Source organism: Callorhinus ursinus, unplaced genomic scaffold (assembly GCF_003265705.2).
Source record: "Callorhinus ursinus isolate GAN/ISIS: 27379988/994484 unplaced genomic scaffold, GSC_fseal_2.0 scaffold7, whole genome shotgun sequence".
Lineage (NCBI taxonomy): Eukaryota > Metazoa > Chordata > Mammalia > Carnivora > Otariidae > Callorhinus > Callorhinus ursinus.
Window position 1 is genome coordinate 26,914,743 of NW_027397069.1, and position 24,894 is coordinate 26,939,636.

The 24,894-nt window shown below is 38.7% G+C and overlaps 1 protein-coding gene across 1 annotated transcript; it reads left to right on the forward strand.

The window, feature by feature from the left end:
* The first annotated feature begins 17,175 nt into the window (after positions 1 to 17,175).
* COMMD6 (COMM domain containing 6) lies at positions 17,176 to 22,341 on the forward strand. Its single transcript, XM_073894443.1, has 3 exons — positions 17,176 to 17,494; positions 17,947 to 18,099; positions 22,014 to 22,341. The coding sequence occupies exons 1-3, from the start codon at positions 17,486 to 17,488 to the stop codon at positions 22,062 to 22,064; spliced, it is 213 nt and encodes a 70-aa protein (XP_073750544.1). The 5' UTR covers positions 17,176 to 17,485; the 3' UTR covers positions 22,065 to 22,341.
* The last annotated feature ends 2,553 nt before the right edge of the window (positions 22,342 to 24,894 follow it).

Here is a 24,894-nt window from a genome sequence, read left to right on the forward strand (position 1 = left end):
ACCTGAGTGGTAGAGGACAGATTTAGATGTGACTCTAAAGCCTCCAGAACTGTCTTAATTTCCTATTGCTGCTGGAACAAATTACCACAAACTCTGTGGTTTAAAACAACATAAATTTGTTACCTTATAGTCTGAAGGTCAGAACTCCAAAATGGGTCCTACTGGGCCAAGATCAAGGTGTTACTTGGGCTGTGCTCTGGCATGAGAGAATCCATGTCCGTTCCTTTTCCAGCTTCTGAAGCTGCCTGCCTTCCTTGGCTCTTGTCCTCCACTGCTGACACTTTCTCTCTGACTCTAACTCTTCTTTCATCATCTTCCACATGTAAGGACCCTTGTGATTTTACATTGGGCCCACCTCAGCAATCCAGGAACATCTTCTTCTTTTAAGATTCTGGGATTCGCAAACTTAATTCCATCTGTAAATTCAATCCTTCCTTGTTATATAACGTACTGTATTCATAAATTCTGGGGTTTTGGAAGTGAATATTTGCTAAATTAATTAAACAAGGAGGCCATTCGACTGGGATGGCTCTATGGCTGTGCTGGCCTCTGTGAAGTAAACCAAAATCTATGCCTGTAAATGCCTCAAGTTTACAAGGTCAAAACACTAAGGACAATCAAATCACACACAGCCAACGAGGCTTTAAGGCATAGCCAATCAATATCTTCCTTACTTTGCTTCCACCATTTCTCTATGAAATCTCTTCTTGAGCTCCTGTCAGTGGAGTGTTCCTACCATTTCTGGTTTGGCACTGCCTGATAGGAATCGATTTTTTTGTTCAAATAAACTCTTAAAAATTTTTGACAGGCCTGAGTTTATCTTTTAACACATCTTTTGGGGGGCCATTATTGCCTACCACATCCACTGATTATATAGTATAGTACAGAGTTAGTAAATGTATTTAGTGGATATCTATTGATTTTTGTTCCTTCAGTATCTTTTCATCTAAGTTTTTTGGCATCATCCTCACCTCTGTCTCCTATGGGGTACATCTTCTTATCCTTTTTATTGCTAGTGACTGCCAATTACACAATTTTACCTCTTGTGGCCACAATAGGGGGCAGAGGGAAAAAATAGTAATGCATCACCCTAGACCCAGTATTGGTCCAAGGGGTGGGCATATGACCCAAATCAGAGTCCTTCTTTAAGAATTGAGATGGAAGGGGTGCCTGGGTGGCTCAGTCAGTTAAGTTTCTTTTTCTTTTCTTTTATTTTTTTAAAGATTTATTTATTTATTTTGAGAGAGTGAGAATGAGAGAGAGAGAGAGTACATGAGAGGGGACAGGGTGAGAGGGAGAAGCAGGCTCCTCGCTGAGCAGGGAGCCCGATGTGGGACTCTATCCCGGGATTCCAGGATCATGACCTGAGCCGAAGGCAGTCGCTTAACCAACTGAGCCACCCAGGTGCCCTTTCTTTTCTTTTTTTTTTTAATTTTATTTATTTATTTGACAGAGAGAGACAGTGAGAGAGGGAACACAAGCAGAGGGAGTGGGATAGGGAGAAGCAGGCTTCCCACTGAGCAGGGAGCCCAATGTAGGGCTGGATCCCGGGACCCTGGGATCATGACCTGAGCCGAGGGCAGACGCTTAATGACTGAACCACTCAGGCGCCCCAGTCAGTTAAGTTTCTGACTCTTGGCTTTGGCTCAAGTCATGATCCTTTTTCCTTTGTTCCCTTTAACTATGGCCAAGAACTCAACCCTAATTTCCAAGGGTGGGGCTGCAGACTCCTCTGAGGGTCTCTCTTAAGGCAGTACTGCTAGTGATCAGCCCTCCCCAAGGGGGCCTTTTGAGGAAGCCCAGTAAGGCATTTCCCCTACCTAACTTTTCCTTGAGTAGTCATGGCCATTCACAGTGGGATGGGACTGATTTAGGGTAGGTGCATGTATTTGCCAAATGTAAACCCTCTCCCCACCACCACCATTTTCCTTATCTACCCATCAAATTAACTCACCTTACCAGTCCCTTCTCAATAATTGGTTCCAGCTAGACAAAATATCTTACACATCTATAAATATACAAATTCTATTCTTCCAGAGGAGCTGTTTTTTTAATATTCTTTAATCTATATCTTATATCTTTAGGAATCAGCTCGGACATTTATTTCCTTAATGTCCCCATGACACCCTAGACCTGGGTAGGTGCCCTACCTCTGTGCTCATATAGCACTATTTGCTTTCCTTTAAGACATTCTAGTGTAAATTTGTTGCCAAAAGATGAGCTCCTTCAGGGATTTTCAGCTGTGTTTTACCCATTTCCATATTACTGGAGCCTGGCACATAGTAGGCCCTCGATAAAAGAAAAAGCCCCCCAGTGTGGGGCTCTGCATGCTGGACATTCTTCCCCCTCCTTCTCCCTCCCCCTCTGTGCCCCCGCACCCCCCCATGCACATGCACATGTGTGTGCTCTCTCTCTAAAATAAAATAAATAAAATCTTAAAAAAAAAAAAGAATTGAGATGGAAGAGCAGCTTCCTCTTTCCCTTTGGATCATGAGCCACAGGCTATGACTTCAGCGATGCTATTTGTCATATATCTATGGGCAGGTACCCTCTTCTACAACATATGGAGAAACCTAAGAGAATAAGCCAACAGACAAACTGAACATCAGACCACAGTTGATAAACAGGGATTGGGCCCTTTTACTATTAAAATCTCACAATTCTGTGAGATTCCTGCAGCTGGCTCCACCCCTACATTTCAGAGGCCACCCCTGTGAGAGGATGATTTGGTTATTTTGCTCAGGCTACTTTGAGCTGGCTTAATATCACTTGATACAGAAAAGCCCTAAAATAAAAGCTTAGATTGAAGTACTACTTGCTTCATGTGTGTCAATTTTGTTTTCTTCATTACACTATAACTCTTGTGAGGTCAGAGTTCATGCCATAGTTTGTATACATCCTCTACACATCTGTCAGTGCTAGATTTGTTTAAGAGCTCCAAAAAATGTTTTCTTATTTATATGTCTTACTTAACATGTAATCACAAAAAATAAATATAAATAAAATAGAAGTTGTACAGCTTTAATTTTAGCATTTTTTTACTCTATTCGTAAAATCTGTGTTTTCCAAGTCTGAAGCTTGTGTAACTTCTGATCTTTAATAAGATGGAGGTCTTAAAAATAAACAGTTGATCATATGTGCTTGTGAAGTGTCAGGAGCACAACAACAAGATTAACAATTGGCAGAGATTGGCCTAAACACTACTGACATTTTACTCTCCCTAAATTTTATCAATAAATTTTTGAAAAGGGACACTCATGTTTAAAAAAAGAGCGGTTTTAAAAGGAATGTGTGGCTCAGTTGGTTAAGCATCTGCCTTTGGCTCAGGTCATACATAATCCCAGGGTCCTGGGATTGAGCCCCACATGGGGCTCCCTGCTCAGTGGGAAGCCTGTTTCTCCCTCTCCTGCTACCACCCCCCCGCTTGTGCACTCTCTGTCAAATGAATAAATTTTAAAAACCTTTAAAAACAATTAAGTGTATGAAAAATACAGAAAAACACAAAAATTAACTTTTTAATATATGTCATCTTTTCACCTTTTGGGAACATTTTATGTAATTAAGGTGTGTGTGTGTGTGTGTGTGTGTGTGTGTGTGTATGCAGCCCTCCATGGAGCATAATCTCTTGACAACCAAGAGCTTCAGAGAAATACTGCCTGACAAATGGCATTGACACACCAGTGGGATGCATCACAGTGTTCTATCTTTCCAGACTTTCTTTCATAGGAAATAAATCACTGGATTAATTCAGGGACTATGTTCCCAAACCAGTTAGTACTTTTCATTATGTCCAATAACCTTGAGTCAGTGGCTTTTTGTCACAGATTCCCAGTGTTACATGCCAGGCACAATTCTAGAGGTTTTACATGCATTAACTAATGTAATCCTCCAACAATGCTATGAGGTTGTTTGCAGTAGGCAGAATTTTAAAGATGCTCCTCCCTCTAAGAGTCTCATCCACTGATTATTCAATCAAGTACTAATCTGGGTACTTAATCTGAAATGATTTTGTAGATATAATTAAGATTATGGACCTTAAGATGTAGAGATTATCCTGGACGATCTGAGTAGGCTCAATATGATGATTTGAGGCCTTAAGAACAGAACTTTCTCAAGTTAGAGTCAGAGATTGGTGAAAGCAGAGGAGAGATGATGCAGAAGGGGAGGTCAGAGTGATTCAAAGTTTGAGGAGGACTTGACCTATTAATGGCTTTGAAGATGAAAAGCGCCACAAGCCAAGGAATGCTGATGTCCTCTAGACATAGAAAACCCCATATCCAAAAGCCAGCAAGTAAGTGGGACCTGCATAGAACTGAGTTCTGGCAACAAGTGGAAAACAGATCCTCCCCCAGAGCCCCCAGTAAAGAACCAATGTAGTCCCAAGGACACTTCATCAGTGCAGTTCTAGATCTGAAGAGATTGAGCAGAAACGATAACTAAATTCAACGGGTAGTTCTTGATTAGATTCTAGCAGCGGGTAAGATAAGGAAACAGTTTTAAAGAATATTGTTGAGGGGCGCCTGGGTGGCTCAGTCGTTGGGCATCTGCCTTCGGCTCAGGTCATAATCTCAGGATCCTAGGATCCAGCCCCGCATCGGGCTCCCTACTCAGCGGGAAGCCTGCTTCTCCCACTCCCTCTGCAGCTCCCCCTGCTTGTGCTCACTCTGTCAAAGGTATTGTTGAGACCACTGGAGAAAATTGAATTTGGCCCACGTGTTAGATCATAGTATTTTGTCAATCTTAAATCTCCTGAGTCCGTGGTGGTAGTACTGTGATAACTTAGTTAATTGCTTTGTTTTTAGGCGTTATATGCTCAAGTATTTAGAGATGAAGTGCCCTTATTACCGTGTATGTACCTAGAGGTAAAGCAAATGGATAAAATATTAAGTTGACGAATCTAGATGAAGGGTAAACGGATGTTCATTGAACCACTTTTGCAACTTTTCTCCAAAAAATTTCAAGTTTTCAAAATAAAAAGTTGGCGAGAAAAAAAGCGCTTTAGCTACTGTGTAGAACGGATGTGAGAAGCGTAGGGGGAAAGAAGGAAGACCAGATGAGAAGGTATCCCCGTACGTCAGGTTGAGAGCTGGGGTAGGTCAGTGGCAGCGTGATAAAGAAAAGCATCCCCACCCCACCCGCAGCTAGGCCAGTGAAGTAAATCCGAGTGACAAAAGCTAATCATATAATTTCCAATTGGCATCTCCCTATCCAACGACTTCGACGGCGAAAGGGTGTGGTCGTCCAGCTGTTTTTTTAAACTTGGTGGGGATCAATTACTCGTCCGACCGCCGGTTTGCGAGCGCGCAGAAAGCCCCGGGGGCGGGGCAGACGGGAAGAGTCCACGTCTACGGGTCAGAAGGGTTCCTTAAGTTAATCTGTCCTTCCCTTCACAAGGTATCTCCAAAAATCTTCGGACCTTTTCCCCATAGAAATGTCGCTGTTGCTGAGTATCTCCTTGAAACTAATGTTTAATTGACACTAAGGGGGAGTTACACAAATACGTTTGTTTCCGCTCCCCCCACTTCCGCTGCGTGCGCCAGGCCGCGAGGGGGCGGGAAGAGGAAGCGGAAGTGTTGGCGGCGACAGTCTACCTGATCAATCGGGGATCCGAGCCCTAGGCGCTTGCTATGGAGGGCTGCAGCGAGCCGCGACTGGATGCTAAGTCCGAGGTAAGTCTGGCCTGAGAGGAGCCGGGGCATCGGGGCTCTGGAGCTAGAGAGATCTTTCCCTAAATCGTGTTTTCTGCCTTCATTTCAGGTCACCAACCAGGTGAGTGAATGGCCGCCCCGCCCTCAGCCAGCGTCAGCTGGGCAAGCAGCGGGCGGTAGCACCTGGCCCGCCCCCTGCCTCCGGCGCGGGGGGACGATGCCACCGTGAGCCTTGCCCAGCAGCCCCCCACGTCCAAAGCCTGTGTCTGCGAGTCTGTGACTTTCATCCCGCCACCCTGCACTGCTCCCTCCACTGTGCACCTGCCACAGGAGCTGCTGCCGTTGTAATTTAAGCTCCTCCACCCACTGCAGCCCAAAGAGTACCGCGCAATTCTTGTTCTTGGTGACCATTTATTCAAAGCTAGGTACACAGTATTTTAGAATGTGATATAGAAAGACAAGAAATTGTTAAACTCTACAAAGATAGCGCTGCAAACATTTTCTTAGCCTTTAAACGAGGTATTTTGAAGATGGAAAGTATACCTCTTTAATTTTCAATGTCTACATTTTTTATGCCAGAAAAAAGAATTTGAATTTTTAAGTATATCTCATGCCTCCTTGTTCTAAGTGTTCTTTATTTTAACCCTTAAACAAAGAATACATTATATGTTAATTAAAAAAATAAGTAAAAAATAACTTATTTTTAGACAAAAACTTAACACATTTCCCAGAAGAAGAGTATGAAAACTAGAGCATTTTATTTAGGTCAGGAGTTTCCCGGGCCCGAACAAAATATAAGAAAGGGTTGAGATAAGAAATAAGGGGAGTACGATGGCAGAGAGATGTCCATTGGCTGCTCCCTGTCATCTCTCTCCAGCAGCTGTTGCTTTTCAGGATTCCTGGGAGGTAGGGGAACTCAGAAAGATTAACCAACCCCTTTATATGGCTTTGCTCAGAGGTACTGAGTTAGTGCACTTTGATTCAATCTTTCATAAGTCATTTTATCCACTGACACTAAATCATATGTTTATTTGAGTAAGATATCCTGAAACTGAGTTATGTTGATTATAGGCTTCTAAAAATTGAGCCTCTTTTGGGGGTGGTGGTGTTTAAAACAACACAGATTTATTATCTGAGTTCTGGAGGTTGGAAGTCCAAAGTTTTGTGGGGCTAAAATCAAGGTGTTGGCCAGGCTGTGTTCCTTCCGGAAGCTGTAGGGGAGATTTTATTTCCTTTTCTTTTCCGGCTTGTAGAGGCTGTCTACGTTCCTTGCCTTGTGGTCTCTACGTCTTTCTTTGAAGCACAGCATTCCAACCTTTGCTTCCATCATCACATCATCACTTCTTGTTCTGTTACCATCACCACAATGCTTTCTCTGACTCTGAAACTTTGCCTCCTTATAAGGACCCATATTATGTTGGGCCTACTTGGATAATTTAGGAAAAATCTCAACCTCAGGATCCTTAATTTAGTTGTATCTACAAAGTCTGTTTTGTCATATAAAAGAACATATTCACAAAATTTGGGGGTTGGAATGTGGACATTTGGTCGGGTGAAGGGGGAGCTGTTTTCAGCCTACTTCTCATTCCTTCCATGGAATCATTGACAGGTTATAGGATTGTTTACAAAGAAGCCAAGACAGAATGAATGAATGAATAAATAAATAAATAAATAAATAAATAAATAAATAAATAAAACAAGCCAGGATAATTTACAAACATTAGAATATATGAGACTTTAGCAAGGTGATTCATTCAATTGTTTATCTAATTTGACACAGAGCTGAAAAATATTTTTATAAAAGACATCATTTACAACATAAATTATAAAGTACCTTGCAATCAATCTAACAAAAGATGTTTAAAGCCTTTGTGAAGAAAGTGATAATGAGTGCTAGACATCCAGTTTCTAGTCTGGCATGTTAGGAACTTGGAATATGGAATACATCATCATAAAAACAAGTAAAAAGCTGAACAAACTGAAGAATTAACAACTCTTGGATCCATCAGAGGAGTGAGGTCCTAAGGCAAATTGCTACCCCCAAATTGGAGAGACAGAGGTGAATACAGAGAATTACAACTTACCAGAATAGAAATCTGTGGAAACCGGTGCCAGGGTAGGAAAACCTATAGTATAATTGATAAAGTGCTTAGAGGCAATTCTGAGAGTGAAAATCTCAAGGACCTAGTCATTGGGGGACCAGGGGTAGGAAACGCCCTCACACTTTCATGAGTTTTACCTCCAGGAACTCCTAAATAGAACATTTTTATTCATAGTTCATGATGCAGTTTTAAATGCACTGCTAGAAGAAAATGATTATTCAAGAATATTGTTGAGGGAAAAAATCCATTACCCAATTATACGTCATTTATGTTTGTAGTATGTGCTTTTCTCAAAATGCACCAGATAAAACTAATATTTAGGCTTGAGCTATAACACCTTCTTTCTTTGTTTAAGTATTTCTCACCAGTGTATGAATTAGCCAGGTTAATTGGGACTGTAGGTCCAGTGAGAGTTCATGACCCCCTATACTATCCATCAGCACACTGACTGTTCTCCCCACCTTTAAAATATACTCTAAATTCATCTTCCCTACCACCTAAGTGCAACCCTCCACCCTCTTGCCTAGACTACTTTGCAGTAGGCTCCCAATTGGGTCTCCTTGCTTTCCTTCTTAAACTTAATGCCCTATCCAGCAATTTGGATGAGCCTTTTGCAGTCTTAAGTTAGACCATGTCTTTCTGCTCAGAGACTTTTTTAAGTGATTCCTGTCACACTAGGAAAAAAATCTTACATAGACCAAGGCCTGCAAGGCCATTCAAAAACGGATTCCTCATCTCTTACTACTCTTTTAGTTCATGCCAGTCCAGCTACATGGGCATCATTGTTGTTCCTTGTTCATGTCAGGCATGCTTCTACCTCTGTCCAGAATGTTCTTTTTTCCAGAAGCCCATGTGGCTTTTTCCTTTCCTTTATTCTGTTCCCCTTCTACTCAAAACCCAGTCCTCAAAGAAGTCTCTCCCAGGTTCTACCTAAATAGCCTTCCTGGTCACTCTATCTCTTCCCCTGCATTTTTTTTTTTTTACACTTTTTAAATTTATTTATTGTTTTGCCTTCCCCACTAGACGACAACGTCCTGAGGTCAGGAACTTTGTTTTTTTCTTTTTTATATCCCTAGTGGCTAGAACATAGTATTCTTTAGTAAATTCTTATTGAATATTGGAGCGTATTGTAACTTGTCCATAGCCACATGGTTAAAAGGTAGGGGAACTGAGATTCAAATCAGGTGGTCTGACTTCAGAATTTGCTTGTACTTTGAACAAATCATAGTGCTATATTACCCAGCACCAGAGGTCTCAGATTATCCATTACTACAGAGTTCTAATACTTGTAATCATTGTTTTGAAGTAGTTTTTGATTTTCTTTTAGATGTCTAATTAGAACGCTTCATCATAGATGAATGATTATCCCTACTGCTGCCACTTTTATTGCTTTCCTTGCCAGTTTTATGGTATAAATCAAAAGTAAGAAGTTCTGTTAACACTCAAGTCTCGTGCCATTTTCCCTCTTCCTATATATGAGACATAGTGACTTAAACTTGTACATTTTATATAGTGGCTCATAAATGTATAACTTTTTGTTCTTCTGTGTACATGTGTTGGATGTATGAACTGCCCTCAAGGAGTTTACAGTCTAGTGGATGTGGGGGTGGGAGACAAATCCACCTATACAAGGCAGAATGTTCTAGGTGGTAGGGTGTAAGAAATGTGAATATTCATAGAAAGTTTGAGTAAACTAGGGAAGTCCTCACAGAGCAAGTAGAATTTGAGAGGAGTTTTAAGTAGATGTTTGAGAATTATATTGCAAGAGGAATGAGCAGTATGAGCAAAGGTACAGAGGCTGAATGCAAATTTAAAAAAGGGATGCAGTCCTATTTGAGGATGGTGGGAAAACGGGGACTGTGCTGGAAGATAACTCAGGTACTTGGTAACTAGCTCATGAGGCAGTGAACTTTACAAGTTTTGACCTGTGATATTATATTTGGTTAATCTATAAACAGTACTTAGAGACCATAGTCTGGATTGGAGCCAACAAAGACCTAGGAAAGAAACTAATTAGGAGGCTGCAGTAAAATTTAAGGCAAGATAAAAAAAAACACAAAAACAAAACTATTTGTGTAGGTCTGTAGCAATGAGATTGGGAAGAAGGGAATAAATCTTGGCATTGGCTAAAATAAAATCTTGAATGCCTACCAATTGTTACGTATTTTGAGAAAAATCAAAGTTGACCAATGTTTCAAACCCGTGTAAGGGGAATGGGGGTCATTAGTAGAAATGAGGATGAAAAACATTTTTGAGGAAAGATGATATATGCCTGGTGTTGGAGGGCATCTGTACTACGAATTTATTAGTAGTGAATGTGTTTAATGGGAAAGGCTTTATTTTTCTGTATTATTTTTACTGGAGGTTAATACCTCCAGTATTAACCTCAGAGGTACCCTGTTACTGGAGGTAACAGAGGTAACAGGTTACACAAGCCAAATCTGAAATATCTTTTAGTTGTTTTTGCTAAGATTTCTAGAAACTAATATATTTCAGATTACATAAGTTATGAGAATACGTTTTTGATGTCATATATTAAATTTATTGACAACGTTATTTTCAGCCAGTTATGTTTGCCCCGCTTTAGTTATCTATTGCTGTGTAATAAACTACCCAAAACTTAGTGACTTGAAATAACAGTTTAATGATCTTTCAGGACACCAGGCTTAGCTAGGTGGTAGCTTCTACTCCCTGTCATCTAGGAGCCTGATTGAGCCAGAAACCCAGAGGGCTCACCTACATGTCTGGTGATGACATTGGCTAAGAGCTCAGCTAGAGCTGATAATTGGAGTGACTTGGTTCTTCTCCCTACATGGCTGTTCACCTTAAGGTAGCTGGGTTTCAAGAGGGAGAGTCCCAAGAGCCAGCATTCCATAAAGAAGGAGGCAGACAGTTCTCCTAAGGCCTAGGCTCAAGGATTCCAGAAAGCCTCTTCTGCCATATTCTGCTGGTCAAAGTAATCGCAGAGACAGCTCAGAATGGTGCAGAGGGAAAATAAGCTCCACTTAATGTGAGGAGTGACATGTATGTACAGGAGGGGTGACACTAATGGTTTGAAGCTATCTTTGGAGACCAGTTACCACATGCTGCAGAAGTTCCAAACATACTAGTTCAACAAATATTTATTTGAACATCCACTTTGTACCACATATTGTTGTAGTAGATTCAGTAGTAAACTAGATGGATAATGCTCTTGCTCTTAGGAAGTTTGAATTTCCTTGGGGAGACAGATAATAAGTAAACTTGATAATTTCAGATAATGATGAGTGCTGAGAAAATTAAAAGGCAGAGTATGGATGAAGGTATCAGTAAACAAGATGAGGAAGGCTAATGACTTAGCAAATGTTGTATACTTGGACTAGAGTAATATGAATTCTCACGTAGAAATTTGCTAATAATTCATGCCTTAATTTCCACATATAAACACAAAGTGTAGCATAGCATTGTCCAATAGAACTTTCTGTGATGGTGGAAATGTTCTATGTTGGCACTGTCCAGTATGGTAACACTAGCCATATGTGACTATTGAGCATGTGACTAGTGGAACTGAGGAAGTGAAATTTTTTATTTTATTATTTATTATTTAATAAAATTTTTATTTTATTAAATTAAATTGTCATATTTGGGTTATGGCTACTGAATTGGACAGCTTGGTTCTAGCATGTAGAAGATGATATTCTCATGCCATCCTAGACCTATTTACTTTCTTGACCTACTAGAACTTAATTTAATTCCAAATAGTAATGTTGCAGCTAGGTATAATGAAAACTGCATGGAATATGGAATCAGAAAGATTAGGGTTGGGGGCGCCTGGGTGGCTCAGTTGGTTAAGCAACTGCCTTCGGCTCAGGTCATGATCCTGGAGTCCCGGGATCGAGTCCCGCATCGGGCTCCCTGCTCAGCAGGGAGTCTGCGTCTCCCTCTGACCCTCTTCCCTCTCGTGCTCTCTCTCTATCTCATTCTCTCTCTCAAATAAATAAATAAAATCTTTTAAAAAAAAAAGATTAGGGTTGGGATAGCAGCTATACTAGTTTTGTATCCTTGGATGAGTTATTTGATCAGTCTTTTCCTCATAGTTACTTTTGAGAGAGGTTAATATGTGCAGAATACTTAACATTCCTTCCATTGGCAGACTTTCATTTTAAAAAGGAGAGAACATAAACGTAGGTATTTTATGACTCTAGCTATAAAAATTACAAAGACTAGAAATAAGAAAATAGTTTTTAGGATGGACTAGTCATGATTGTTTTTCTAATATATGTTGTATTTTGAAAAAATTAAAATTAAACTGAAATGGTCTTTATCAATATTTTTCTTTAGAGTTTTTATATGATGTCTTTATGTTAATAACTGCACCTTTATGTTAATAACTACCATATCAATTAATTTTTTAAAAGATTTTATTAGAGAGAGAGTGTGTGTGTGTGTGTGTATGCGTGCGCGCGCGCATGAGTGGGGGGAGGGGCACAGGGAGAGGGAGGAACAGACTCCCCGCTGAGTACGGAGCTGGACATGGGGCTCTGTCCCAGGACCCTGAGATCAAGACCTGAGCTGAAGTCAGACGCTCAACCAACTGAGCCACCCAGGCACCTCCAGATCAATTAAATTTTTAGTCACACTAAAAGTGTGACTGACTATAGCTAATTTCTTTGTTTACCTTTTAACATGTATTTGTTTTGAGATTATTTTTCTTATTTGTATTCATTTTTTTAAAAGATTGTATTTATTTATTTGCCAGAGAATGAGAGAGAGAGAGAGAGAGAGGCAAGCAGAGGGAGAAACAGGCTCCCCACTGAGGAAGGAGCCCAACACAGGACTCTGAGATTACGACCTGAGCTGAAGGCAGACACTTAACTGACTGAGCCACCCAGGCGTCCCTCTTTGTATTCATTTTACTTTGGGATGTTTTTATATTTTTTCACTACTAGTTTTTTTTTTCTTTGTACATTTTCCTTTTTAAATCATTTTCTTAACTCTACAATACTTGAGAGGCTTTACTATTCTATTCCTTTTTTTGTTTTTTAAAGATTTTATTTATTTGACAGAGAGAGACACAGTGAGAGAGGGAACACAAGCAGGGGGAGTGGGAGAGGGAGAAGCAGGCTTCCTGCTGAGCGGTGCTGGGTCCCAGGACGCTGGGATCATGACCTGAGCTGAAGGCAGATGCTTAACGACTGAGCCACCCTGGTGCCCCTGTTATTTATTCCATTCTTAATATCCTCCATAATGATAAGTGTGCTCTGTTCTGATTTTTCTTTTATTCTTTTCTTGTTTTTTTTTTAAGATTTTTATTTATTTGAGAGAGCAAGAATGAGAGAGAGAGCACATGAGAGGGAAGAGGGTCAGAGGGAGGAGCAGACTCCCTGCTGAGCAGGGAGCCCGATGCAGGACTCGATCCCGGGACTCCAGGATCATGACCTGAGCCAAAGGCAGTCGCTCAACAAACTGAGCCACCCAGGCGCTTTTCTTGTTAAAATCTCCAATGCAGTTAATTAATTCCTATTTAAGGCTAAACCACATTTATTAGAAAATTTGCTTTTAATTCTCATTTAAATGTTCAGTTTTAGAATCATAAACTGAATCCCAGCTTTCTTTTACTCATGAGTACTCATTTTGCACAGTGAGTGTCTGGATGGTAGCTCTCCCTGTTTCCTCATTGGACAGTTTCACCATTGTAATTTGTCAGTGGATTCCAACATTGTGTTCCTTAATTGATTTTCTGTTTGAAATGTTCTAAATAATCCAGTTTTATTTCAGAGTCAGAGTCCAGTAAGTAATGGTTTTCTCTACCATTTTCTTGTAGACAGTAAAGCATCAAGAAATTGTGCAAGCTGAATAAGTTTAAGAAGTGCTCTGAATTAAATTTTTGGATGTCACCATTGATCTGATATAAAAACTATATCTCTAATCATGAACTCCCTTAGATTCTGTTATTGGATTTTTAGCCACTTATTGAACATTCCTATTTAAATACCCTCTATCCCCACTTGATAATACCTTTGGACTTAAAATATATAAAGTCTGATTGGTAACATGATATCAACATTCTCCCTGTCATCTGTACTCAAGATTTTCATAGTTGTCTTTGATCTCCCATAATTGTGAAGAAAAACATCAGGGCTTGCTGATTCATTCTTTAAGGATCAGCTTAATCCTACTAGTTACCACCTTAGTTCAGGCATTTAAAACCTCATACCTGGATTATTGTATTCTGCTGCCACCAGATGAATATTTTTTAATCAATACTTTCATATCCTTACCTTTACTGAAAAAAATTCAGTGAGTTCCCATTGCATACAGGAAAAGTTTAAATGACTTAACATATTTTCCATAAGGTAAAGTATATGGGAATACTTTGAAAACCTCTGAAAACTCACAATTTGAAAAGAATTATTGGCTTCTTCATCTCTTTTTTCAGCTTTATCTTCCATACTTCCTTACAGGAGCTGTCCACTTTAATGCAGTTAAATGCTCTCTTACACCAGATACTGACTCTCTCCATCTCTAGTTGGTTCAGCTTAATATTTATTAAGCACTTATTCTTTGTTAGGTGTATATTTCTGGAATATATAAAGAAGACACATTTTCTTCTTAATTTCAGTTCTGTTTAGTCTTCAAAACTGAGCTGAAAGCTTATGCTCTCTGTAAAGCATTCCTTTGATTACTGTAGCCTATGATAAGTTTTTCCTTTCAACCAGAAATATGGTTTGTAAGGGCGCCTGGGTGGCCCAGTCATTAAGCATCTGCCTTCGGCTCAGGTCATGATCCCCGGGTCCTGGGATCGAGGCCCGCATCGGGCTCCCTGCTCCGCAGGAAGCCGGCTTCTCCCTCTCCCACTCCCCTGGCTTGTGTTCCCTCTCTTGTTGTGTCTCTGTCAAATAAATAAATAAAATCTTAAAAAAAAAAAAAGAAATATGGTTTGTATTCACTGATTTATATTCACTCCCCCCACCTGATACTTACAAGATAACATATGCAAAAAAAGTACATTACCATGGACAGCTTAATGAATAATTTTAAAGCGAACACATTTGTAATCACAATCAAATTCAAGAAATGGAGTATTACTGGTGCCCCAGAAGCCCACCACATGCCCTTCCCCAATCAAACCTCTCCCTTCTCTCCTTCCTAGAGGCAATGACCCTTTTGTGATAATCACATTCTTGCCTCTACATATAGTTCTTCCACCTGTGCATGCAGCCTTAAACAATATCGTATTTCCTGTTTCTCAAGTTTAAGTGAATGGAATCACATAACTTTTGACTGGTTTCTTTCAACGTTTTGGTGTTAAGTGTAGCTGAAGTTCATTGCTGTACATATTTATCTAACGACTGATGAACATTTGGGTGGTTTCAGTTTAGGGCTGTAATGAATATAGCTACTTTGCTGTGCAGAAGCTTTCAGTTTAATGTAGTCCCACTTGTTTACTTTTGCGCTTGTTGCTTTTGCTTTTGGTGTCAGATTCAAAAAATCATCACCAAGATTTCTATGTCAAGGAACTTAACTGCCTACATTTTCTTCGTGGAGTTTTATGGTTTCAGGTCTTACTTTTAAGTTGTTAATCCATTTTGAGGAAATTTTTGTGTATGGTATAATATAGTGGTCAAGTTTCCTTCTTTTACATGTGGCTGTTCAGTTTTCCCAATATTATTTATTGAAGATACTGTCCTTTCACCACTGTATATTCTTGCCTCCCTTGTCATATATTAATTGACGACATATGCATGGGTTTATTTTTGGACTCTGTTATGTTCCATTAATCTATGTGTCTCTTTTCATGCCAGTGCTATACTTTTAAAATTATCATAGCTTTGTAATATAGTTTGAAACCAGAGAGCATGATGTCTCCAGCTTTGTTCTTTCTCAGAATTTCCTTTGGCCATTTGGGGTCTTCTGTGGTTTCATACTTATTTTAGGATTTTTTTCTATTTCTGTGAAAAATATCTTTGGAATTTTGATAGGGATTGCATTGAATTTGTAGATTGCTCTGAGTAGTATGGATAATATTTTAATAACATTAATTCTTCCAATCCATGAACACAGGATATCTTTCCATTTATTTGTGTCTCCAATTTTTTAAAAGACTTTATTTATTATAGAGAGAGAGAGCATGAATGGGGAGAGGGGCAGAGGGAGAGGTGGGAGGGGGAGAAGCAGACTCCCTGCTGTGCGGGGAGCCCCAGGTAGCTCTAGATCCTAGGGTCTTGGGATCATGACCAAGAGTCAGATGCTTGACTGACTGAGCCACCCAGGCACCCCTCTATTTTCTTGAGGTGTAAAGTTAGCTTGTTGAGACCTTTCTTGTTTCTTGAGGTAAGCATTTATTGCTGTGAACTTCCATCTGAGAACTACTTTTGCGATCCCATAAATTTTGGCATATTACATTTTCATTTTTCTTTGTCTCAAGGTATTTTTTAAATTTCTCTTTTGATTTCTTCTTTGACCCATTGATTATTCAGTAGCATGTTGTTATGTCTCCACATATTTGTGAATTTTCTAGGTTTTTTCCCTTGTAATGAATGTCTAGTTTCATACTACTGTGGTCAGAAAAGATGCTTGATAGGATTTTACTCCTCTTAACTTCTTTGTCCTAACAAATGATGTGTCTTAGTAAATGTTCCATGAGCACTTGGTAAGATGTGTATTGTGTTGCTTTTGGATGGAATGTTCTGTAAATATCTGTTAAGTCCCATCTGTTCTAACAGTTGTTTGAGGCTGATGTTTCCTTATTGATTTTATGTCTGGGTGTTCTATCCATTGATGTAAGAGGGGTATTAAAGTCTTCTAGTATCATTGTACTACTGTCTCTTTCTTCCTCTGGGTCTGTTAATATTTGCTTTGTCTATTTAGGTGCTCCTATGTTGGGTGCATAAATATTTACAGGTTGTATCTTCTTGTTGGATTGAACCCTTTTTCATTATGTAACTTGCTTTTTTGTTTCTTATTACAGTGGTCGTTTTAAAGTCTATTTTGTCCAACAATAAGTGTAGTTACCCCAGCTTTCTTTGGTTTCCATTTACATGGACTATCTTTTTCCATCCCTTCATTTTTAGTCTATTTGCCTTCTTACTTTGAGAGCTTGTCTCCTGTAGGCAGTATATAGATGAGTCTTGTTTATAAAAGATCCCAAGTTTTATAAAAAGAGGTTTATTAATAAGCAAAGCTTTTTGCCCTATCAGCATTAATTTGATAGCAAAAAGTATCAATCAACAAGTATTGTTTGTGAGTGTCTGCTGTGTACCATTTACTTGTTTAATCTTTGAAAACAAGAAACAGAATTCCTCCACTCACCGTCTTATGTTTTAGTCAGTGTTAAGAGCTGCATTTATCCAATCCTGTTTTATGCCCCAGAACACTGAGCAGTCATTGACAGAAATTCAATTAAAAGTATTAAGGCAGCCAGTAGTCAATAAGCATATAATCCTTGGAGCCAAACGGACTTTGGTTTCAGTTCTGATCACAGAAATGTGTGACCTTGCACACTTTATCTAAGCTCTCTGAAATTGTTTTGTCATCTGCAAAATGGAAATAATAGCCTATAATGTTATGATGATTCCCTGAGGCATTTAATACATGTAAACTACCTAGCACATCACCTGACAGGTGTTTATCATCAACAGTGATGAAATCTAAAACCACCTTATCACCCAGTGCTTTTGCTCTTGTAAGGCTGCAGGTGGAGGAACATGGTGAGAGAGGAAACTGGAATGATTCCCACGTGGGTCCCAGTCACATATGAAGATGGTATGTAACCCATCTTCCATTTTAGGATTTCGGGTTGTGGAATGGGGACAGGAGAGTAAGGTGAGAGAGGCCACAAAGCATTTGTAGTCCCCTTAAATGCAGGAGCAAAATGAAGGGAAAACCAGCAGTTGTACCACATCTTCCTTCTACTTCCGGTATACATCTGGTGAAGATGGGGGTGTGTGTGTGTGTGTTTTACTATCGTAATTATGACAGTGTTGTTTTCCAACTCTGTTTACATCCCGTATTGCCTCTCTCCATTTTTATTTGATTATTGTTCTCCTAGCAATATTAAAATGAAGATATTTTCTTTTACTGTGACTGGCATTGAAACTAAAAGTTCAATGTGAGAGCAGTAAAATTGAATAAGTAAAAAAAAAAAAAATTGAATAAGTAACTGCATTCATGGCAATGTTATTACCAATGTATTGTTCTGTAATGTTTCATTACAGCTTGTAGATTTTCAGTGGAAGCTGGGTATGGCCGTGAGCTCGGACAGTTGCAGATCTCTTAAGTATCCTTATGTTGCAGTGTTGCTGAAAGTGGCAGATCATTCAGGCCAAGTAAAGAACAAGTCCTTTGAAATGACAATTCCACAATTTCAGGTTTGTGATTTCACTCATTCAGTTGTAGTTCACTGTTCTGTAATTGCTACTTAAATATGTATAAAATATTTCTTAAGGGAAACTTTTAATTGTTTTTATTTACACACAAAAGATCTGAATTTGTTTTCTTTGGGAATTTGATACATTTCAATATTTTTAATATAATGCTGAATTGGTGTACTGTCATATTTGATCACTTTCACAGTACTCCTCCTCTGTGAATATATTTAGGACATTTTCATCTTCTCTGGCAGGATATTTACTTGGCATTTAACTATTTTACTCTTATTCTTTTTAGGCTTAATATTCAGGAATCATGAGTTAAATGAATCTTTGAACAGTGGTCTTGACCCTCAATTTTCTGATTAATAATGTTTATAAAATGCTGATCAGAGTAACAGTATGTGATGGTAGTTTTATCAGTTAGAGATTTGAATAACTCAGTGGTCTATATGTAGAGTCCTCTTATTCACACTATCATTTCTACCTCTTTTCTGTAAGCAAGGAAGAAAAAAAAGGGCTTGAGTGAAAAATGAGATTTTCTTTTAAAGGTACATTCAAGGAAATGTTTTTATCATTGACTACTTTAACTGGCCTTAGAGTTTTGTTCTTGTTTGTTTTGATTGCTTTGGTGAGTGAATAGTTAAGAATCCTCACAATAGTTAGTACTCTAAGAAGAGTAAAGTACTCTAAAAAACAACCAACCGGGCGCCTGGGTGGCTCAGTCGTTGAGCGTCTGCCTTCTGCTCAGGTCGTGATCCCAGGGTCCTGGGATCGAGCCTCACATCGGGCTCCCTGCTCCGTGGGGAAGTCTGCTTCTCCCTCTCCTACTCCCCCTGCTTGTGTTCCCTCTCTCGCTGTGTCTCTCTCTGTCAAATAAATAAGTAAAATCTTTAAAAAAATAAAAAAATAAAACAACCAACCAACCAAGTGAATGCAATGGAAATACAGTAAGAATTCTTTGTAAAACTAACTAAAAATCTGTGGGTCCTAGGCTTACCTTTTAAGAAAAGCCTCTTATATACCTCTTTAAGATACTTTTGATTTCTTCTTTTACAGACTACACTCTTACCCTAGCATTATCGAGGTATAGTTGACAAATAAAAATTGTATGTATTTCAGGTATATGATGTGATGTTTTGATTGAGAAACGACTGAGATTGAGAAATGAATACCACAATCAAGTTAATTAACATATCCACTACCTTATATGGCTACCTTTTTTATGTATCTGTGTGGTAAGAACACTTAAGATCTACTCTTAGCAAATTTCAAGTACACAATACATGATTATTAACTATAGTCACCATACTATACATTAGGTCTCCATAACTTACACATCTTAAAACTGAAAGTTTGTACCTTTGACCAACATCTCTTCATTTCTCTTACTCGCCAGCCCTGGTAACCTTCAGGTAACCTGCCTGTCTACTCTTTTGTTACTATAAGTTCTACATTTTATCTCTCTGTGTCTGGCTTATTTCATTTAGCATAATATCCTCCTAGTTCATTCATGTTGTCAAAAATATCAGATTTCTTTCTTTTTAAGGATGAATAGTATTCTATTGTGTGTATATATGTATACACACACACCACATTTTTTAATGCATCCATCTGTCAATACACAGTCATGTTCTTTCCATACCTTAGCTACTGTGAGTAATGTTGCAAAGAACATGGAGTATAGATCCCTCTTGAGGTAGTGATTTTATTTTCTTTGGATATATACCCAGAAGTGGGATTGCTGGATCGTATGGTAGGTTTCTTTTACAAATTACATTTTAAGGGTTTTTGTTCCATTTGATTTCTTTCTTTTAAAATAGATACCACTGCTTTCGAACAAAAACCCATGGTCACAGATTCAACATTATTAATGCTAATTAGCGTCCTGGAAAGAATTAAGTCTTGGCTAAAAGGAAATATCGTATATTATGATATGTGAGTAGCCTTCAACTGAATATAAGGACCAAGTCAACTTAAAAAAAATACAGAGTTCATTCCTTTATATTGTGAATTATATTCACAATCTTGGCCCAGGTCTTATTTTTCTGTATAGCATTCATGCTCTCTGATTCCACTTCTAAGAATTTTTTTTCCTATAGGAAAAGAATCACAAATGGGACAAATCTTTTAAAGATTGTTTTTACATGTCTTTTAACCAGGAACAGAGCCTTTTAGTTACATTGCAGGACTGAGAGCATAGCAACATTTTTTGAGCTTTTATTTTTATTTTTTTTAAAGATTTTATTTATTTGACAGAGAGACAGTGAGAGAGGGAACACAAGCAGGGGGAGTGGGAGAGGGAGAAGCAGGCCTCCTGTCAAGCAGGGAGCCCAGATGTGGGGCTCGATCCCAGGACCCTGGGATCATGACCTGAGCTGAAAGCAGACGCTCAACGACTGAGCCACCCAGGCACCCCGAGCTTTTAATTTATATGTTTCTTGTAGCTGAAATTTTGACTTTCAATATATAGCTTCATTCATAATGAATTTACATATAAACTAAAACGAAATATATATACTCTTAAGTAGCAAAATCGAGAATTAAGACCACATAAGAAGGAAAATGCAAATATGTAAATCATTCGAGAGTGTTCTAATTGCTGGGGTTATTAAGTTTCAAATTTGCCTCCTAGCTTCCTGGCAGGTAGAGAAGAAAGGAAAACAGAATGTGTTTGCTTCCTTTCTTAAGAGATTTTGGGAGATGGAAAAAAAAGATGACTTTTATAGGAGAACAACCATACCAGCTTAATTTTTAAATGAAAGGGAAATACGCTTCTAACATATAAGCCATTTTCAGTGTTGGGTCTTTCTTATTGTAACTAAACCCATATCTTAAAGAAGACAGCTCCTATCACCCTGAAAAACAGTCTTTCACTAGATTTAAAGTGGTTTGAAGCCTGGAAACTGAACTTTTTATTTTTATATTTTTAAAGATTTTATTTATTTATTTGACAGAGAGAGACACAGCGAGAGAGGGAATATAAGCAGGGGGAGTGGGAGAGGGAGAAACAGGCTTCCTGCTGAGCAGGGAGCCCATGGAGGGCTCTGATCCCAGGACCCTGGGATTATGACCTGAGCCAAGGCAGATGCTTAACGACTGAGCCACCCAGGCGCCCCTGAACTTTTTTTTTTAAGAGCTGCATGCTGTGGGTGTCTAGGTGGCTCAGTTGCTTGAACATCTTAATCTTGATTTCTGCTCAGGCCATGATATCAGGGTCGTGAGATTGAGCCCCGCCATCGGGCTTCGCGCTCATCAGGGTCTGCTTGTCCCTCTGCCTTCCCCTGTGCCCCTCCATCTGCTCTCCCTCTCTAAAATAAATAAATAAATAAGATCTTTTTTTTTTTTTTTTTAAGATTTTATTTATTTGACAGAGACACAGCGAGAGAGGGAACACAAGCCGGGGGAGTGGGAGAGGGAGAAGCAGGCTTCCCGCCAAGCAGGGAGCCCAATGCGGGGCTCGATCCCAGGACCCTGAGACCATGACCTGAGCTGAAGGCAGACACTTAACTGACTGAGCCACCCAGGCGCCCCAAATAAATAAGATCTTAAAAAAAAAACAAAAAACACGCTCTACCAACTAAACCAGCCAGGCGCCCCCCTCCCCCAAACTGTCATTTTTGTTTTTACCTTCATTGTCTAGTACAGTGTTGGGTATTTAATAAAAGAACTTTCTTTTGTGCTTTTAAAATTTTTAGTTATGAGCTAATTATCCAACTCTACAATGGTATTTGTGCTTGTGGTACCAAATTGCACCTGTTTGTTTTTTTATAACTTTCCCATAATAATAGTTAGTGATATAAACTTGAACAAATTTAATGTCATATGGCCTTTAGTGGTCAGGTATAAGTAAAAGAACTACTTACATATCCTCTAAAAGCTAAGTTAATATTATTTTTCCTTTTTCTCTCCAGAATTTCTACAGACAGTTCAAGGAAATTGCTGCAGTTATTGAAACTGTGTGAAAACTGATTACTTGGTTGACAAATTACTACCATCATTCTAAAATCATGGACTTCACTTTCTGTAACAAAACTGTATTAAGAATCAAATGATATTTATTGAGTGAAAATTGTTTTTTTTGTTTTTCCATTTTTTAATAAAAAAATCAGACAAACAAGAATTAGTGGTGATCAATGCAAAACTTTGTGAATATACTAAAAGCTGCTGAATGGAACACTCTAAAGGGTGAACTCTGTGTTATGTAAACTATATCTCAATAAAAATCAAATGAATGATTGATATTGAAGGCAATACAAGTTTATGTATTAGACCAATAATTTTAAAACTTATAATTGTACCCATTTTATAAACAAAATCTTTTATGGAGTCCTTTATATAAACTATATAAATTTTAAAAGTAGCATTTGATTACAATAACATTACAAATTCAATTTTCTAATCTCATTTATCATAACAGCAATCAGTGAGAAGACTGAGCCTACTCCTCAAGCATTTGGATCAGGTTAGGACTGATCATTGCTGCCTTATATTAACTAAGCACTTAGTTGTTTCTGTTATTAACACTTATAGGAAGTTCAGATACATGCACGGATATAGAACAGTAAGATTTATTTTGAGTTCTATATATAACTGAGTTAACTTGGTAGCACAAATTATTGTTAGATAATTTCCATTGAATTTAAATTTATAAAACAATTATTAAACTATTTTATAAAGCCAAGCAAAGGACACTGTATGGCATTGCTTAGGAATAAACAAATAGCTCACTGGACTAGACTAGGTGGCCTAGAAATAGATCCAGCCATTTGGGAGATGGATGGTATTTCAGTTGGGTGGGAAAATGTGATTTATTTAATAAATTATACTAGCACTCACAACATATGCAAAAGTAAATTCCAGATGGATTAATGCCTTTAAAATATAAAAATTTTAAAAAGTATTCTGTAAAAAGTTTTACAGAATATTTATGTTCACTAAGGCTTAGGCAGACAGCAGTTCCAAAGCTATAACATACAACATAGATACACTTGAAATTCGAGAATTAAAAAATTATATGTGGAGGGGCGCCTGGGTGGCTCAGTTGGTTAAGCGACTGCCTTCGGCTCAGGTCATGATCCTGGAGTGCCGGGATCGAGTCCCACATCGGGCTCCCTGCTCGGCGGGGAGTCTGCTTCTCCCTCTGACCCTCTTCCCTCTCATGCTCTCTATCTCTCATTCTCTCTCTCTCTCAAATAAATAAATAAAATCTTTAAAAAAAAAAATTATATGTGGAAAAAAAAACCCGGGCCATTAAAGACAAGACAAAAGACAAATGCTAGGTGGATGTATAAGTTAGTTCTCGCTCTGGAAAAAAATTGCTTTAAATATTTCAAGTAGGAAGAGATTTTATACAAGAAGTGAGATGCTCGCTAACCTACCAGACTGAAGGAAAAAGTCAATAGAAATTACTGCTGGCTTGTAAAATCCAGTGGTGCAGGGTCAGGGAAACCACAGCCAATAATCTCTGCACGATGCAGGACATACCTGGAAGCCACAGTGCGTGCCATTTCTGTCATGTGTCAACGTGTGTAATGAAATAAAGTCTCCTTGCTTTCTTTGCCCTTCCTAATTTCACAGCAAGAATGCCTCTTATTGGTGGAAGTTAAACCAGGACCCTGGTGACAGAATCTGGTCAATTCAGTTTCTAGTCTTCTAGCACTTAGAGAGGAGATTTCAAAAAGCAAGAATGGTGCTGAGTATTCTTACTCTGCTGACAGAAATAGGAGTTCTTACGGTCCTTATGCAAAGTGATGACACACAATATAGAAGTTTCATAGTCCAGAAATGTTAGTCTGGAAATAAATCCTTTGAAATAAAGTTACCAGTACGTAAAGATATTTGGCAAAATTGGTTGAATGTCATCCATTTCCTCTGTCTGGGCCCACAGGAAGACTGCATTTTTCAGCCTCCCTTGCAGTTAGGTAAGGACCTCACGATTGGGTTGTAGCCAATGGAATCAGGGCAGAAGTGTCTAAAGCCACATCCAGTTTTCGTCATAAATCCCTCTCATCTTCTGGCCAATAGACATATGAGAAAATGCTCAAAATCACTAGTCATCAGGGAAATGTAAATCAAAATCACAATGAGGTATCACCTTACACCTGTCAGAATGGCTAAACTCGAAAGAAATAAGTGACAAAGGTGTGGAGAAAAAGGCAGCCTCATACACGGTTGGTGGGACTGCAAATTAGGAAGGCCACTGTGGAAAACTATGGAAATTCCCCCCCAAATTTAAAATAGAACAGTACATGGTCCAATAATTCACTCCTGGGTATTTACCCAAAGAAAATGAAAACACTAATTTGAAAACATATGTACCCCTATGTTTATTGCAACATTATTTACAATAATCAAGATATGGAAGCAACCCAAGGGCCTATCAGTAGACAAATGGATAAAAGATGTGTGTACACACACACACACACACACACACACACACACACACACGAATATCATGCAGTCATAAAAAAGGAGATTGTGCCATTTGTGACAATGTGGATTGGCCTAGAGGATATTATGCTAAATGAAATAAGTCAGACTAAAACAAATATATGATTTCACTCACATGTGGAATCTAAAAAACATAAATGAATAAACAAACAGCAGAATCAGACCTGTGAATACAGGGGAAAATCTGATGGTTGCCAGAGGGGAGGGGTGTTGAGGAATGGGCAAAATGGGTGAAAGGGCATGGAAGATACAGACTTCCAGCTACAGAATGAGTAAGTCACAGGAATAAAAGGCACAAAACAGGAAATAAAGTCAATGCTATTGTATGGTGACAGATGATAG